Here is an 18870-nt window from a genome sequence, read left to right as displayed (position 1 = left end):
GCAGGGCGTCACACGGAGGGGTGAGCCCAGGCGGAGACCGTCTTTACTTTGTGAGCTACGGCTTGGGGGCCACAGGATCACGATGCTCGGACCGTACGGGTCCGTTCTTGCGTTGCGAGCTCCAGCTCGATTTTGCAGCAGTCACGGTGCTCGGGCCAGGCGGGGCTGGCCTTTACTGTGCGAGTTGCGGCACGTCCGCCCAGGAGTCGCGTTGCTCGGCGGGACAGGGGTGCACAGGCTCTCAGAGTGCGTGGCAAGCTTCAAAGCGCACTCAGTTCTCTGTGGTTAGCGCTGCAGGGGAAGACAGCACCTTCAGCAGCTTTCTTCTGCAGGGGGGTAGAGCCCACTGTTCCTGGGGCTCCGTTCAGGGGGCAGGATCACATGCAAGCCCTTGGAGATCTGCTTCAGAGATTGCACAAGTTGAAATAAATAAAGTCTTTCTCAGTCTTTACTCCTCTCCTTCTTGCAGCAAGGCACCCACCACAGGCCAGTCTCTCAGGCTAGAGACAGTAGTCTTCCATGCAGCTTTCCCAGGTCCTTCTCTTCGGGCAGAGTTTCTTCTTGGCACAAACAGGATCTGATGTTTAGGAGCAGGGCTCCTACTTTTATACACAGTTTCTTTTGTCTTTGCAGGCCAGGGGGCCTGAGCCTGGTTCAACCCAGTTTTGGAGCACTTTGTTGTTGAGACTCTTGCTGTTTCTTTCAGGGTGCAGGGCAGGGGCATCAGATGCTCCGCAGGTGGTGGCAGAGCACAGCCCTATTCAGAGTCAAGGGGCACTCCTCCCACCTATCCTGGGGGTAATCCCTCTATTCACCACCTGGCAGCCCAGACTGTCCCCTGGAATCCCCCAGCCCTGTCACTCACAGAAACTAGACAGCAGATACACATCTAGCAGAGGCGGGCTGAAATGGTCAGGCAAGCAAATGCTAACTTTCTAAAAGTAGCATTTGCAAACACAGGATATTAAAATAAACTTTACTAAAAGAAGTATTTTATTATTCAGAGTTCAGGCATACTAAACTTGACTTTCTACCATGTTCCCTGAGCCTGCTGGGATTATAGAGTGTAATAATTCCAGCAGCCCATTCTGGCCTATGAGAACAGGTAGCCTTACAATAGTGAAAAACGAAAATGGCTGTAATTCACTATTAGGACATGCCACACACATCAGGGCTTGTACTACCTTATGCTTACAATGCACCCTTCCCTTAGGCCTACTATAGAGTTGACTAATATGAAGTTAAGGGAAGGTTTAGGGACTGGCAAATAGGTGTACTTGCACAGTCAGCATGACAGTACCAGACTGCATGCAGGTTCTGCAATGGCAGACCTAGACACATTTTACTAGGCCGCTTCTGTGGGTGGCACAACCAGTGCTTCAGGCCCACCAGCAACATTTGTATTTACAAGCCCTGGCACTCCTGGTGCATTTTACTGGGGACTGACAGTAAACCAAATAAGCCAATCATGGAAACCAATCAATGTATACACTTTTCATTGGGAGCACTTGCACTGTGGCACTGATTAGCAGTGGCACAGTGCTCTGAGCAGCTAACACCAGCAAAACACATGAGGCACATCAGCAAAGAGTGGAAGGGAGACTCACGCCAAGCTGCCAGGTCTAACACGGTGCAGCCTCACAAATGCAAAAGAGTTCTCTGTGTGTCAAATTATCCGCCCACCTCATTCCGAGACAGACAGAATATAAGCTTTCTGTCGACAGAGCTACTGTTGGCTCATCAATAGAAAGCTTCCTCTAGGGGTGCTCTGAACAATTTGGTGGACTGCCTCAAAACAAACAGTGTCCAGTCACCAAACCTTGCCAACATTGAAGAGAACAGTGTACAGAAATAATCACTGGGCTGTCCAGTCGCCAAACCTTGCCAACATTGAAGAGAACAGTGTACAGAAATAATCACTGGGCTGGTAGTCATCTCTAAATTCAATGAATGGTAATCCATCACGGTAAAAGTGGTAATATTCTCTGCCGCCCTGATGGACTGCACTCCATCTGCCAAACTCTAAAGGGCCCCCTAAATTTAAAACACTTGCATGACTATCGGGTACCACGGAAACAGACTCCAGAGTATGGCCATCTGTTAGGGAACAAAGGGACACAGCAGTATATAGGACATTGTCACATCTAGTCGGTGCGCACAAATGTGACATTTCAAGTTATAAGTGGCAATCCTACGCGCAACTGCAGTGTTGACCAAGTTGCTTACCTTCAGTAACGCTTTTTCTGGTAGAGACCATCTAGCTGCAGATTTCTCACCTTCTGAACATTCCCCAAGCATTAGGCCGGATCCGGAAACTTTTCAGCAATAGCTATGTGTGCCAGAAGATGGCGCATTACGGCTCCGCAAAGACAATGTTCTGCTCTGGATAGGATGTGCATGGCCCATAGAGGTGCAACTACCAGCGCTGACGTCAGCTGCAGATTCTACATTAGGACTGAAGGCGAGGATTATGGCCATCTTTCTTCACTTTATTAAACAGCAGCCAACATAAAATCATAAAGAACTAACTTTCCGAGATGTCCATATTGAATGAAAAGTTCAAAACATCATCCAATCATCTTGCTCCTGAGTCCCTCTTCGACCTTTATGCCCCTTCCTTCTCCACTGCTCCAGCAGCTGTGAGTTGAGTATCTCTCCAGTTGATTGGTGTTTTGCTGTGTAACTGGGTGATTAATTATTTGCCTTTCAAGGGTGCTGCAGGAACACATTCAAAGCTCTCATGCAGCGTCAAAGTCTTCCGACTTCTTTATTCAGCAGGACTGCGTTGCTGTGGATCAGTTCTCAAATCACTAGAGTGTACTTGCAGAGGCTGATTTATGGCCCATAGAGACTAAGGTTTGGACCCTTGACTGATGCGTGTGGGCTCAGCTTTGAAATAGACAGTGGAGAACAGCATGACCTGCCCCCCTGCATTGCACCTGGAGGATTACCCCCCCCCCCCCCAGGGGGTCTGTATCCAACGCCCTCCCTTACCAACCAAGTGTTGACACCCCTCTGTGTCAGTACTCTGAAGAGCAGGTTGGACTGCTATATTTCTAACTGAGAGAATGCAGCCGAGGTTGCCTACCCCATAGATAACAAAGGGTGTACAGTGTACACCCTTGAAACCACATGTGAGCCCCCTGGGCTACCAAATTCACTGAGCTTGCTCCAGTACTGCAACTAGCTTCAAGGCTACACTAAGAGTGCTAATCACTTCTTAGAGGCAATATGCAGGGATCTGAGACATATTGAGAGGAAGAATCGCTCTCAGTAATGCCCTTTGACAATGAGTTCTGTGAGGCAGTGGATGCATAAGGTTTTCCCAGAGGCAGGTCATGGTAGAGGGCGCTCAACCAGTGGATTCCATTCTCAAGACCCAAGCAGAGGGCAAGGCTCCAAAAGTGGTCAATGGCAAGAACAGCATCGCTTTGGGTTTTCTTTCCTGTAGAGGTTCCCAATATCACTGGTGATTCCGGGGCGGATTCCGAGGATATTCACGAAGAATCACTGCTGGTTTAATTGTTCTCCTTTCTTCCCAACTACTACTAGGAGGGCAGCTGGCAGGTTTTTTCCACAACTGGAGACATCTCACTTTCAATGCATGGGTCCTTCAGATGGTCAAAGGATTAGAGATAGAATGCTACGGCACTCCCCAACGGGCAACCAGACTAGCAGGCCTCAACCTTTTCTGACCAAGGATCCGCTCTTCTCTCCTGAGAGCATCTTCTTGAGAAAGACGCCAATTCACCAATGGCTCTCCAGCCGAATAGATTAGTCAGCAGTCTTTTTCTGGTGTATAAAAAAGATGGTGCCACTGCCCCATCATAAACCTGAAGGAGTTCAACATTGGCAGGTTTATTGTCATTTCAAGATAGAGAGTATCCATATATTAAGAGATCTTCTAGGGCATCACCACTGGATGGTACCCCTGGACTTGAAGGCCCCTATTTTTCCTCCACACCAACAGTTTCTGCAGTTAGTTTCTGTGGCAAGGCCAGGCTTACAAATTCAAGACTCTTCCTTTTGGACTCTTTGGTTCACTGATGGTTCCCCAAGGTGCTAAGGTTGGTCATTGAGAGCTTACAGGCCCTGGGAATACATACCATTACCAGAGGAATTTATCAGGTTATCTTGAACTGTTGGTGAACCTCTTTCAGTGCTTAGGGTTCATCATCGACGAGAAGAAATTTTACTCCAGCCCAGAGGACAACATTCCTGGGATTTGTAATAGATCCCAATGGGGCCACAATGAACCTTCTTTTGAGAAAGGTGGCAAATATAAGGCTGGATCTTCGGAAGAAGCTTTGGCAACAAAAGACCTCCTTGCACCAGATCGCCAATATAGTGGGTCTGTTGTCATCATCGATCTAGGCAATATTTCCTAGTCCGCTTCATTACAGGGGCCTTCAAAGTTTAATAGCGTATCATCTGCGAAAGTGTCTGTCAGAGGGATGGTCGGAAGCAGAAGCGAGGAAGCCGTATGGGTTGAATAGTGAGAGGTTTATTTGGGTTAAAGACAACTTATTGCGGGTCACATCATAGTCTTGAATGTCCAAAACAGAAGAAAAGGGGGTTGGTGCTAAAAGTCCAGAACAGAAAACAAGAGTGTTGATTTCAGGAGAGATGTAGTGAGTTCCTCTAGGTCTGGATGGCACCTTTGGTTGACTCTTCCACTTCGAGCTTGTGAAACCTATTACAGGTCTTGGTTGGTTCGGGGTCCCGGAGTGGCTCAAAACAAAGAGAAAGCAGCCATTTGGACTTATTCTGTGTGAAAAACGGCTACCGTCACCAAAACCACGTGAGCTTTATTAAAACAAACTGTGATTCGCCTAAAAGAGGGGTGGTGTTCGGGAGGCTTTAAAGCGGGAGGGTGCCTAACAGAGGTACAGGGATAAGAATGCTCGCTTTTCCTATCCCCAGGCAACGAGGAAGACAAGGGTGTTCTGGAATCATGCAGATAAGCAGTTTCCAACCTCCCAACTCGCCGCTTACCGCCAACCGCCTGTAACACAACACACTCCCACCCCCTCCCTAAACCCCGTTCCCCGACACGTACCACTGGAGGCCACAACTCTCCTGAGTTGTGGCGGCTCGCACGTCCTCCGGGATCCACCAGTCCTCTGTCCATGTCTCTGGTTCGTCTTCTTCGAGCTCTTCTGCTCCTTTGGCGTCGTTCGTCCTTGAAGGGCCTTCCGCTTCGGTTGCCGCCGGTTCGGCGTTGCTGCTTGTGGTGTCCTCGAGGTTTCGGCAATCCTCTCCATGATTCGGCTCCGCTGACACACCTGCTGTCCGGCTCTTTCGCTTTTCTGCTCGTCCTGACCTCCCGTCCTGACTCCCAATTGACTGCTGATGGTGTTGGTTCCGCCTTCGCAATGATGGACTACAACCGGGTTTTTTCCGGCAGTCTGTGGGAGGAGGGAAGAGTCTACTGTTAGCCGTGCGAGTCCCTTGAGGTCTTCATCCCCGCAACAGTAGGGAACCCAGGTCGTAATTGTCTCACGTGGTTGGTCCTTACGTCCGGGGCCTCCCTCACATTCCCCTTCCCTAACTTTCTTGTTCACAAGAAAAGGATCATAGGGATATCTGGACATGAAATCCGCATTTGCATGGTCTTTCCCTTTCCGGTGGTTCCCAGTGTAATGAAAAGGCTGAAGGGCAAGAAACCATCTCAGTATTCTTTGATTCTGCCCTTTATTCCAGGAAAGCCATTCCAGGGGAGCATTATCGGTGTACAGCAGAAACTCTCTCCCATCTAGATAATAACACAGGGCTTCTACAGCCCATTTAATGGCTAGAGCGTCCTTCTCAATGACTGCATATTGGGTTTCCCTTGGGAAGAGCTTCCGACTAATAAAGAGAATGGGGTGTTCCTGACCTGCTTCATCTTTCTGCGATAGTACAGCGCCAATGCCATGGTCGGAGGCGTCCGTTTGGAGTATAAATGGCTCTTTATAGTTGGGATTGACAAGAACCAGTCTAGAAGTGATGCAGTGTTTTAATTTTCGAAATGCGTCCAGTTCTACAGGGGAAGGGTTTCTCAAACACCTTTCAGCCTGGCTGGTTTTCCTTAACAGGTTGGTTAATGGACTAGCTATGTCAGAAAAGCAAGGGATGAACCGTCTATAATAACAAAGGAGGCCGAGAAAGGCCCTGAGATCTCTCTTGGTTTTGGGGAAGGGAAATTGGGATATTGTTGCAACTTTTTCTTCCAGTGGTGTCATACAGCCTCCTCCCACCAGAAGGAACCCTAGGTACTTCACTGATTTCGGGGCCAAATGACTTTTAGCTGGATTGATGGTCAACCCTGCATCTCGAATTGACAGAATAACTTGGGTTAGATGGCTAAGATGGTCTTCCCAAGAATTACTGTATATGATGATATCAGCCAAGTAAGCCGCCGCATACTGTTGATGAGGCTGTAAGACTTTATTCATTAGGCGCTGAAACGTTGCTGACTTTATTCATTAGGCGCTGAAACGTTGCAGGGGCACCATGTAAGCCAAAAGGCAAAACCTTAAAATGGTAAAAACCGCTTGGCGTACTGTCTTGTTGTCGTAACGGGACTTGCCAGTATCCCTTACATAGATCCAGGGTACTAACATATTGGGCTCTTCTGAGTTTCTCAACCATTTCGTCGACTCTAGGGAGGGGATAAGCATTGAACTGTGATATCTTATTCACCTCCCTAAAGTCGATACAGAAATGTATGGACCCATATGGTTTTGGCACCAATACCACAGGCGAACACCACTCACTTTTAGAGGGTTCTATGATGCCCATTTGCAACATTTGTTGGATTTCGTGGCCAATGGCTTCCCTCCGGGCTTCAAGAATACGGTAAGGTTTCAATCGTATTGTTTTCCCAAGAGGTGTGTTTATCTCATGTTCTACTAGGGTGGTTTTTCCCGGTGTCAGCGAAAAGACTTCCTGTAGGGGAATCAGGGTTTCTCTTAAATCTTCTTTTAATGGCTCAGACAGATCGGGGTTTATACTTTGGTCTGTCAGGGACTTGGGTGATTGTGCGAGTAAACAATTTTTTAACAGATTTATGTGGAAAATCTGAGTAACAGTGTTCTGGGGATCCATTGCTAACTTATAGGTGACTGGGGTCACCTTTTCCACCACCTTAAAGGGTCCCTGCCATTGACTGAGTAATTTGTTCGGAGGAAGGACGTAACAACAGGACCTGATCCCCTACCTCTAAAGTTCTTTCTTTATCGGATTTGTCATACTGTTTTTTCTGGGTTATTTGAGATTGTTCTAGGTTCACTCGTACAATCTCTCTTACCTGATTCAAGTGGGACTTCAAACTAGTAACATAATCTAACAAGGGTTTAGAAGTATCAGTTTCTTCTTCCCACCCTTCTCTGGCCATATCCATGCGGGTACGTGGAGGCCTACCATATAGTAATTCAAAAGGGGAATAACCCAGACTCTTTTGTTGACTACACCTAATGGCAAAAATGGCTAGAGGAATCATGTCCTCCATTTGCGTGACTCAAGATTTAGGAGTTGCCTTAGTGTAGTTTTTAGGGTGGAATTATACCGTTCTACCAACCGATCGGTCTGGGAATGGTAGGCTGCTCTGCGGATTTGTTTGATATGTAATTGTTGACATACCTATCATGAGTTTTGACGTGAAAGGAGTGTCTTAATCAGTCAATTTTTCTTTCGGAAACCCTACCCGAGCAAAGATACTGATCATGGCTTTAGCGACCTGGGTGGTATTGGGCTGTCGCAAAGCTACTGCTTCAGGAAATCTCATGGCGTAATCTACCAGGACGAGTATGTACCGCCACCCGCTACGGGAGGGTGTTATGGGACCTATGATGTCCATTCCTACCCTTTAGAAAGGGACGTCAATTACGGGCAGTGGTCATAATGGTACACGGGGTGGAAGGGAGTGACTGGTTTTTTGACACACTGCACACTCTTTACAATACTTCCTAACTTGGTGGTAAATCCCTGGCCAATAAAACCTCTCTAGTATAGCTTTCTCGGTTTTCTCCCCACAAAAAATGCCCCCCTAACAAGTGGCTATGGGCCAGGTAGAGAACTTTTTCTCGGAAGGGTACTGGGACTAGAAGCTGAGAGGGAAGTGTCCTCCCCCCTTTGCGGTATAACAACCCTTTGTTTGTGAAGAATTGGTGACCTACTTGGAGGGGGTCTTCCTGTTCCTGGGCTTGTTTTCATGCTTCTTGCAGGATACTGTCCTCCTTTTGAGCTGCGCGAAAATTTCTATCGTGTTCCCATAGAGAGGGTTCTGGACTTGTAAGTAGGACAGGTTTCCCTTTCTTTTTCTCTCTTCTTTTCTGTTGTTTACTTTTTCTGTCTTTTCCTGGTTCCCAGCCAGGATGGGGTTCTGAAAAAAAGGGGCTTCTTCTCTCCACTCTTTTCCTTCGGCTTCTTGCTCTACTAACAAGTTGTCAAAGTGGGGATAGTCGGTTCCGAGTATCATGGGTTCAGGCAGTTGTGGAAGGAGACCGACTCTCATTCTTATGGGGCTCTTGGTTGGCTGATGTTGTATAGAGACGTCTGTCATAGGATATGTCTTACTGTCCCTATGTATGCATTGTATGTTCACCATCCCTGTCGGAAGGACAATTTGGGGTCTCACAAGGGTTTGTTCACTTCCTGTGTCTATTAAGGCTTTTCTTGGTTCTCCATTTATCGCTATTTGTCTATGGAAAGATCTAGGTTCGGTATCCTGACCACCATATAGGACCCGTGTATAGCCGACCTCCATTGGTTCTTCTCTCTGTGGGCATACCCTGGCTATGAGTTCAAAGGCACCACGTTGGTAACACTGCGGTCCTACGTGAATGGTAGTGATGGGGGGAGGAGTAGGAATGAAGGTTACAGTCTCTGGTTTCTTTGGGTACAAGGAAGGTCGTGGTGGTCGGAAGGGGTTTTGACTCGGGTGTTTCCATGAACCTTCATCTTTCCCTTTTTTCAATTCTTGGGCCCTAAAATACGCCGCTGCTACCTCTAGTGCTTTCTCTAGGGTTAGATCAGTGTGTTGTCTGACCCAATTTTGGATGGGTGGATGTAATGACGTAAGAAACTGTTCTAGGTATATTTTTTCAAGGATGGCCTCTTTGGACGTAGTCAAGGGTTTTAGCCAACAATCTGCAGCATCTCGAATGCGGTAGCAAAGGGCCCTGGGGTTTTCTTGAGGGCCTTCTTTAATCTGCCTAATTCGTATTCTGTAAGTCTCTTCGTCTATTCCCATTCTTTCAAGAACACACCGCTTGATATCAGTGTATGGTGTGGTTCCGAGGGGATTCGCGGTTCAATAGGCTGCTTGTAAGTCCCCACACAGAAGAGGTCCCAGATACTGACCCCACATATCCTCGGGCCATTGAGCAGCCCGGGCCATCCTTTCGAAATTAGCCGGGAAAAAATCTGTATCCTCTCCTTGTACATATTTTTGGACTATTACTGAGGGGGGTGGTGTAACCCCGAGGCTGTCCTAAAGTCTCTGCTAATTTTCCTATGGCAGCTTCCTGAGTTTGTCCTTGACCAGTAATAGTCTTATGTAGGGCTTCCCTGTCGGATTCTGCTGTTTCCAAAAATCGAGTCATAATTTTCTCTAGGGGCTCTTGCCCTGCCGACATTTTCTTAACTAAGGCCTCCATTTCCTCCAATACCCACTTCTGACAACAAATGTCGGAGGGATGGTCGGAAGCAGAAGCGCGGAGGCCGCATGGGTTGAATAGTGAGAGGTTTATTTGGGTTAAAGACAACTTATTGCAGGTCAAATCATAGTCTTGATTATCCAATACAGAAGAAAAAGGGGTTGGTGCTAAAAGTCCAGAACGGATGTATGACGTTACAACGCATACTTTTACTCCGCGTACCATTACAACGCGGTATTTACAACGAATACCGTTACAACGCATAGCGCTTTGGGGTGCTGGATAGTGGTAAGTATAATTTACTATTCTAACTCCAGTCCCCGTGGACCCTAGGGAAGGTGTTGGATAGTAAATTAAACTTACCTCTTATCCTAGAGCGCCCCCCAGCGCAATGCGTTGTAATGTCATGCGTTGTAATGCCCGCGTTGTAATGGTAGTGCGGAGTAAAAGTTGCGTCGTAACGGGTGTATACCGTCCAGAACAGAAAACAAGAGTGTTGATTCCAGGAGAGATGTAGTGAGTTCCCCTAGGTCTGGGTGGCACCTTTGGTTGACTCTTCCACTTCGAGCCTGTGAAACCTATTACGCGTGTCTGTTGGTTTTGGGTCCCGGAGTGGCTCAAAACAAAGAGAAAGCAGCCATTTGGACTTACTCTGTGTGATAAGGGGCTACAGCCACCAGAACCACGAGATTTATTAAAATAAACTGTGATTCGCCTAATAGAGGGGTGGTGTGAGGGTGTTCGGGAGGCTTTAAAGCGGGAGGGTGCTCAATAGAGGTACGGGGATAAGAATGCTCGCTTTTCCTATCCCCAGGCGACGAGGAAGACAAGGATGTTCTGGAATCATGCAGATAAGCAGTTTCCGACCTCCCAACTCACCGCTTACCGCCCACCGCCCGTAACACAACACACTCCCAACCCCCTCCCTAAGCCCCGTTCCCCGACACGTACCACTGGAGGCCACAACTCTCCTGAGTTGTGGCGGCTTGCGCGTCCTCCGGGATCCACCAGTCCTCTGTCCACGTCTCCGGTTCGTCTTCTTCAAGCTCTTCCGCTTCTTTGGCGTCGTTCGTCCTTGGAGGGCCTTCAGCTTCGGTTGCCGCCGTTTCGGCGTTGCTGCTTGAGGTGTCCTCGGCGTCCTCGAGGTTTTGTCAATCCTCTTCGTGATTCGGCTCCGCTGACACACCTGCTGTTCCGGCTCTTTCGCTTTTCTGCTCGCCCTGACCTCCTGTCCTGACTCCCGATTGGCTGCTGATGGTGTTGGTTCCGCTTTTGCAATGACGGACTACATCCGGGTCATGTCCGGAAGTCTGCGGGAGGAGGAAAGAGTCTACTGTTAGCCGTGCGAGTCCCGTGAGGTCTTCATCCCCGCAACGGTAAGGAACCCAGGTCGTAATTGTCTCACGTGGTTGGTCCTTACGTCCGGGGCCTCCCTCACACTAACATACTCAGTCAGTTGACGGGTAAGGAAAAAGAGGAAATGGAGTGCATGGAACGGACGACCAATCTTCGGTTTGGATCAAGATATCATCATAGAGCCAAGATGCCTGGAACTTCTAGGAAGACCAGGATGAAGGTGGATTGCTGTGTCCTGCTGAAAATTCCCCTATTTCAGGATCTTCTCCTAGACCGTGTAAGGAATCAACGCACCCTGGTGATGGCCGAGAAACTTCAGTTCATGTCAAGGAGAATTACAAGGAACAATGGAAAGTCCCTCCGATTTCACGGAAATTGACGCTTACACTGTCTATGATGAACAAAACAAAAATGAGCACTGATGCACAAGGATAAGCGTACCATTGTAGCAGCAGAGTCTGCTTTTTTTCAGTAAAAAGCAGATTGGTATTTAGCACTGCTAAGCAACTTTTCAGAGTGATTAACAGTCTTTCCACCATGCCAGTCCAGCATAATTTAGAGAGTTCACAAGGTTTCTACAATAGCGTGGCAGCTCACTTTAGGGACAAAATCTTGAAGATTGTGTGCGGTTTAATTTCAAAGGACGATGGTCCCCCCCATAAATAGTAGTGAGGAGGCAATTATTGCTGCCACCCTAACTGCTTTTCCCCATCTCCTTTTTAAAAGTTAAAGAGCTTCTCTTGCATTTAAAATACAGGTCCAGTTTTAACCAAATTCTCATTACTGGGATCGTTCCCCCTTCTTGGAAGGAGGCAGTAGTCACCCCCCTTAAAAAGAAACCCAATAGAAACCCTGAGGACCTTAGCAGCTTGAGTCATATTTCTCTGCTGCCTGTGAAGATCCTTGAAAAATATATTATCCAGGTACTGATGGAGACGCTGATTACGCTGCCAGGTGGATAAGGGATGATCTGCTATACTAGTACTAATGGATCTCTCAGCGTCATTTGATATAGTGTCCCTTTCCCGTGCCGCTTGGTACACAGATTACGCCTGTTGGGTATGAGGGAGTCCGCTCTGGCCCTGCTGGAGTCATTTCTCACGAATATGACTCAAACAGTGAGTTGTGGGCATTTCAGGTCACACTCTTACCAGCTGGCTTATGGGGTTTCACAGGTCTTCTCCGTCAGCCCAACTTTGTTTAATCTGTATGCTACCGCTTTGGTGAAACTGATCAAATTGTTTGGCTTCCAAGTATTGTCATATGCGGACAACACCCAAATTATTGTCTCTATTACAGATGACATATGTGAGGTAGCAGATAGGTTCAAATGCTGCATGACAAAAATTAGTACCAGAATGAGAATTGGATAAAACTGAATGCCAATAAGACAGAGGTACTGATCTTTGGTGAGCAAAGATCGGTATGGTTGAATTTTGGTGGCTGAGACCTGTCGCCCTTTCCCACGCCGAGTCACCGAAGTAAAAACTTAAAGGAGTAATCTTTGACAGTACCTTCTCTTTGGACTCTAAGGTCAAGAGGGCAGTGAGCGCCTGCTTTCTTATCATTAGAATCTTAAAAAAAAAATCTTTCCTTTGATTCCTGTCGAGCTAAGGGTAGCAGTGTTATCGTCCTGATTACTTCTAGGTTAGACTACTGCAATTCTCTGTATTTAAATATAAATAACTCTACTCTCAATAGATTTCAGATCATCCAAAATGCGGCTGCTTACTTGATTCTGGATGTCCCTAAACGTCTTTCGGTTAGGGATAGCATTCGGTTTCTTCATTGGCTGACGATCAGGAAGCGTGTGACGTTTAAAGCTCTGTGTTTGGTTAAGATTGCCCTGAGATTGGTTTTCCAATGGTTTACTCCTAACAGACTGTTGGGATCGTCCTCTCTTAGGAAGGTGAATACCTCAAGATTTCAAAAAGTCAGATGGGGAGGACGGTCCTTTTTGGTAGCTGCAGCTAAGTTGTGGAATGGGCAGCCTCCCGGTTTTGCTAGCATCACTTCTCATACAGTTTTCCATAACAAACACAAAACTAGACTTTTTTCCCTTCTGTGGTGGTTGGTGTGATGTCCTTCTAACGTTACTCATTCTTCCATTATTTCTAGCGCTTTGACACCCCTCGATATAACGCACACTATAAATTCCAAAATATAAATGGAAATGATACTGTGTGAAAAGCTTGGGCAGATGGGATAATACACATACACCTGGACAAAATGCTTGTGGAGTGGGGGCGGGGGGGCGTGGGGGACTTAGTCGCTCTAAATCTTGACGTCTGTTCTTGTGCTAGCAGTTTTGACAACTTCAACAAAGGTGGCGAATCCGATGTTCTTGATGTGGATCTGAACCTAATCTTGAGTTGATGTTGTAGCTTTGGGGTGCATACTCCAAAAGGAACAGCAGTCCTTGATACTGTGGTCCTGCCCCCAAGAAACACATGCAGATATGATGCAGGTCTGTGATGGACATTCGGCCATTACAGACCCTGCAAGGTTTAAACCCTGAACGTTTTGGTGACGAAATCATGTAAGTGCACCTAAAAATAATTTTAAAAAATTTGATCAACGCCGATTTATCTTTTTAGGAGAGTTGAGCTACGAATACGAGTTGATGGTGCGGAAATAAGGGAAATTACATCAATGAATTGACAGGGGTCTTAGTATGGTTCCAGTTACATCTTTGGGTTACACTTTGGGTGCTGAGGTGGACCCAGCACCCTCTATCGCGGTCGAAAGCTATTGAAAAGTTTCCTAATTCAGTATAACATCTTGTAAGAAAGTGCCCTCTTTTTGCATGGTTGCCCCCAATTTTTGTCAAACTGCTGATGTACTTTGACTGAGTGTGCCCTGGGTTCCTGCCAAACAGGTACCCAGGGCCTATGTTCTTTCCCTAAAACTGCATTAAAACAAAACCCACTCTTTGGCCACAGGTCAGTCCCTTGTAAATTGTACCATAGGTTCCAAGGGCACTGTGGCCAGGGAAGGCCTCCAAGGGCTGTAGCACATATTGTGCCACCGTAAGAGGCACTGTACCTTTACACACACACGCACATTGCAGGCTGCGTGTTTAGGTGCAGAACAAAGTGAAGAGTCAACATGGCACACATCCCTGTGTGCCATGCCTACAACCCATTGCCCTGGCATAGGTCAGCCACCCCTCTAGCTGGGTGCACTATACCAGTGGTAAGGGTACAGGTGCATGAAACATGTACCCCTACAGTGTCTAAGCCAATTCTTAGACATTGTAAGTGCAGTACTGCCATTAAGAGTATATGGTGCTGGGAGTTTGTCATTACGAACTCCACAGCACCATAATGGCTTTACTGAGAACCAGGAAGTATGGTATCAAACTTCTCAGCACATTAAACTCACACTGATGCCAGTGTGGGATATAATGAAAAATGCACTCAGAGGGCATCTTAGCGATGTCCCCTGAAAAACAACCTAACACTAGTGTCCTGGCTAAGTGACTTCTCACAAGCTGCCACTACAGACATGTTTCTGGACTCCTGGGTCGAGAGCTTGCTGCTCTCGGGGGTCTGAAACAATGCACATCCTGGGACAAGGTGCCAAGACTCCTCCTACAGGACGGACAGGGTTCACAAAGGGGACGCTTCAAAGATTTGAAGCCTTTGTGAGCTCTCCCAGCCATTTGCTGCTTCCAGCAACTGGCCCCCACCGGTTCTGACCCCCACTTTGAGTGGGAGAATCGGTAGGAAAAGCAAGTGAGGAAGGGAGGTGTGCCCATCTTTGCCAACCCCTCCCTCCCAGCCATTTTGCAGATGGGCGGACACAGCCAACAAGAGAGAGAAATATGCCCCCCTCCCACTGGAGGGTGGTATAATAGGGAGTGTACCCACCCCAAGGCGGGACCCATTGGTCCTGACCTTTACGTACCTGTAGCGCCCCTAAATCTTGTATTTAGGGGCAACCCTGTACCATACCTGCTTAGACAAGAACCAACCGAAGAAGCTGTGCTCAACTAAGCAGAGGAGAACGCCTTCTGACTTGGCCCCAGCCCTACCGGCCTGTCCACACCTCGAACTTGCTCCAGCGTAATCCCAGTGTGTCCTGCAGCCAGCAGCCTTCAAGAACCTGAAGGACCTGCCCTTCATTCCAAACCCAAGACGTTGTCTCCCGTGAGCACCAGATTTGCTCACCAACAGACTCTGGCTATGGCCAAATCCGCAAGTCTGCACCCGACGCCCACAGCCTGAGTTCGAGTGGCCCAACACCACAACGAGGTATCCCCGGCGATTCTGACCTGAGATCTGGTGATCTCGGACGTGCCTCGAATCTCCAGCCCCTTTCTGGAGGATCCCCTGCGACAACAACCGGAGCTGGTAAAAAAAAAAACAACGCCTAAAGACACACCTGCGCCAGATGTCCCACGGCCTATGGTGGCCCAACCAACGGTGTCACAGCAACCCCAGGCATCCCAACTTACCTTTCCAACTTTTGGTCACCTCCAGAAGATCTACTTTCCCGAGCCTGCAGTCTTTGTTGCAACTGGAGAATCCAGATTGAAATCAAAAGCACCCTGCACCCAGCCGCCCCTGCGGGTGTACTTTGGGTGCTACCTCAGATCTCCCTTTGACCTGAGCTTAACACCAGGAGCTTTTCTCCCACAACCTTATGGCATGCCTGTGAGAAGCACCAACTGGAGGCCCCCTATCCCTTATGGATAACATTGAGCTTCAGCACTCTGCACCCAGCAGCCCTAGTGCCGCTGAGGGTGTTTTGAGAGTACATCCTTGACAGTGGGGGAACACTGGTTCTAACCCCACAAGACCAAACCCGAGTACTTACCATGAATTTCCTCCCCTAGGACTGCAATGACTGGTTTCTTGTGAAAATTTGTTTTAACCCCTTCTATGCTGATGACGGCCGGGAGCCGTCATGGCACACAGTGATCGTGTGCTGCTGACGGCTCCCGGCCGCCATGACCACACCCGCGATCGGAATGTGCCGCACAGGCGCAGAATAGTGGCCGCGCCCAAGGGGTTAAGGGTGGAGTTTGTTTTGTATGAAAAGTTGAAAAACTGCAAATATCTAAAAACTGCTGTACTTATCTTTTCTCTAGGAAATGTCCCAGTGTGATATCTAGGCATATCACAGCGAGTACAAAAAGTAATCCATAATGTAATCTGAAACGTAATCAAAAGTACTGCAATGACTGGTTTCAAACAGTAATTTCCACTCTATTTAAAGTATTTGCAAACCTGTAACAAAGTCATTTTCATTCAGCTTGCTTGTATTGTCCATCCCGCCTTGAAAAGTATCTTTACACTTACCTGTGCCAGGTTCGCTTGGTTTTAGAAAATAAATGTAACTAAATTATATTTTTATACTAACAAATTGGTCTGAGTTCAGTCTTTGAGTGTGTGACATCATTTGCTGCCTGAGAGTGTACAACAAATGCTTAACACTACCCTCTGATAAAGCCTTACTGCTCGCCCACATTACCACAAATAGAGAGTAAGGTAATTTCTACTTTTACCTCTGCCTTCCTTTGGGGTTTCACTGGACTCTGTGCGAACTATAACTTAATTTGGTATAGTGTATACAGAGCCAGCTTCCTACACATCTGGGATGTTCAAAAGGTGGAGCATAAGTAGCCATCATAAATACCTATCTCAATTAAGTCAACCCCTCAGTTTGTATCAGCATTAGTTTCTCTCTATGGCAAACACTTACGGGTCTTTGAAGACCGAGAACTTATATCTCACTAATCCTTCTTCTTAAGGTAACATCAAACAACGTTATTTCCATGCTAACAGGACACCGTTACAAGAGCTACAGGCTTGAATATTTTGTCCACGAAGAGGTAAAACAAATTCAATTGGGAGCAGGGTCTTTAATGATATAAATGGATAAGACTGTGGTTAAGTCTTCTAATTGCCTTATTTATCAAACTCAAATGGTATCCAGAAATGCAGTGACAAATAGGTGAAAATATTTACAAGACTCCAAATAGATTCTTAAATTAAATAGATTTAGCATGCATGTTAAGACAGTGTATAAAGGCCTATACAGGCTTAATGACATTTTCAAGAAAACAGGGGGAAATGTGAAGCCATTTGTTCTTAGACTGATTGGATGAGTCTCTCCAGGCAGCACACATGATCAAAATGCTTGTTTCCGAAACGTGGTAGGAGTTCCTACACTAGTTTTCCTAGAACCAAGCTCTCACATTCAGATACGGTAAGAGGGATAAAGAATCCTCTCCCACTGCTGACTGGTTATGAGAAGGGTCAACGTATAAATAGGTTCAAATCATGAAGTCAACTTTGAAATAATAATCCACTAGACAACAGAACAGCATCAGAATCAACAAGAAAACTGAAAATTCATGTCAACCAATGTGGTAAGTATATTGTACCATAAGGGGAAGTGGATATTCAATGCAGAACATTTAACTCAAAGACCAAATGTTTTACGAGACACCTTTAGTATTTAAAGACTATGGTCACAAAAATATGAGAGAAAAAATAACAGTCATTTTGGCGCAGTGTGTATAAATTATGACAATTTATGATTTCAACTTAAATTCGATATGTTTAGATTTACTAAGTGAAGAAAATGGAAGGTTAACGTGTAAATAAAATTTTACCAGGCCAAATAAATTTGAAAAAGAAAAATTTATTTGCAGTTTAACACTAACCTTAGCTGAAGAGCACAATTTGCACTTTGATCTATAAGAGCTGCATGATTTTGAAGTAAGTCAAGTTCTTGTCTTTCGAAGATCTTCTCATCATTGTCATTTGAGGATGTAGGTTCTGTCTCTTCACTTAGAAGTCCATCTTTAGGTACAGCATTTAAATATGCAAAAGGAATAAACTGTAATAGGCAAGAAATGGTTAATAATAAACTGAAAGGTATTTACTAAACACATCTAATCATCTCATCTGAGAATGTATTAATCTATGATGGACATACTGCAACTTGGATCATCTTGGCCAATTCAACAGGTTGGCCTCAATTGTTCCACTTATATGGAACCAAAATTTGCATCATATGGATCACTAGTGAGTTGGGAGGATGCAAACCCACAGCCGACAGTGGGGTAAATTTAGCAAATCACTGATCTCATGACATACATGTTTTATTTTTTCTATATCCAAGAAGTAATCTACTGAAACTACTTATAAGCACATCATCAATCCAGTCATCTATACTACAAAGGAGATTGTTTTGTAACCCTGGATTGATCACTTTTCAGTAGATTTTATACCTTTATTCTGATGCAGCAGAATGAAAACTACAATTTACCCCCAGCCCTTCTGTTTTCAGTTGTATTGCTTCTCCAATACTCACAAAAGAGCTCCAATTCCTGTGTTTTTTATTTTCACATTTATCTTTGTAAACTCAGACTACAGATGTGTTCATTAACAAGACATGAGAGACTGTAGAGTGCATCTTGGTCTCTATCTAAGCCCTCGCTCTTAAAAACAAACCTACTGAGTCCTCCAACAGTTGTGGTCACTTCTACATGTGTTTAAGTGGTGAAATGCAACACCTGGTATCCTGAGTTGTGTGACTGGTGTTCTCCTAGAGTCCAAACCAAATGTAATATAAAGTGGAGACCCTTCTCCAAGCTAAGTTGTGAAGTTGAGATTCCTCATATAATGTCCTTTAACTTATTTGGGAGAGATAATGGAATACACAATTCGTAGGTATCGTAATTCCTATTATAGAGACATTATGGCCCTAAACCAGGAGGACAACAGCAAAGTACAGGTGGTCTTCCCTATGAAGTGAGCTAACTAGTGGATGCAAGGGCCATGCAGCCCAGCTCACCAGAACCAAACCTTAGACAACTGATTTGTTTTGCAAGAGGGTTGATGACCTGCACGGAAAA

The 18870-nt window shown here is 46.2% G+C and overlaps 1 protein-coding gene across 2 annotated transcripts in view; it reads right to left on the bottom strand.

Moving 5' to 3' along the window:
- CDK5RAP2 (CDK5 regulatory subunit associated protein 2) overlaps window positions 1-18870 on the bottom strand; it is an 841564-nt gene that overhangs the window by 355759 nt on the left and 466935 nt on the right. For both annotated transcript variants that reach the window (XM_078642183.1, XM_078642184.1), the window contains one exon: window positions 17674-17849. In XM_078642183.1, the coding sequence (XP_078498309.1) occupies window positions 17674-17849 (176 nt within the window). The remainder of the gene's footprint in view (window positions 1-17673; window positions 17850-18870) is intronic.

This window comes from Lissotriton helveticus, chromosome 5_1, assembly GCF_964261635.1.
Source record: "Lissotriton helveticus chromosome 5_1, aLisHel1.1, whole genome shotgun sequence".
Classification (NCBI taxonomy): domain Eukaryota; kingdom Metazoa; phylum Chordata; class Amphibia; order Caudata; family Salamandridae; genus Lissotriton; species Lissotriton helveticus.
This window is presented reverse-complemented; position numbering and strand designations above follow the sequence as displayed.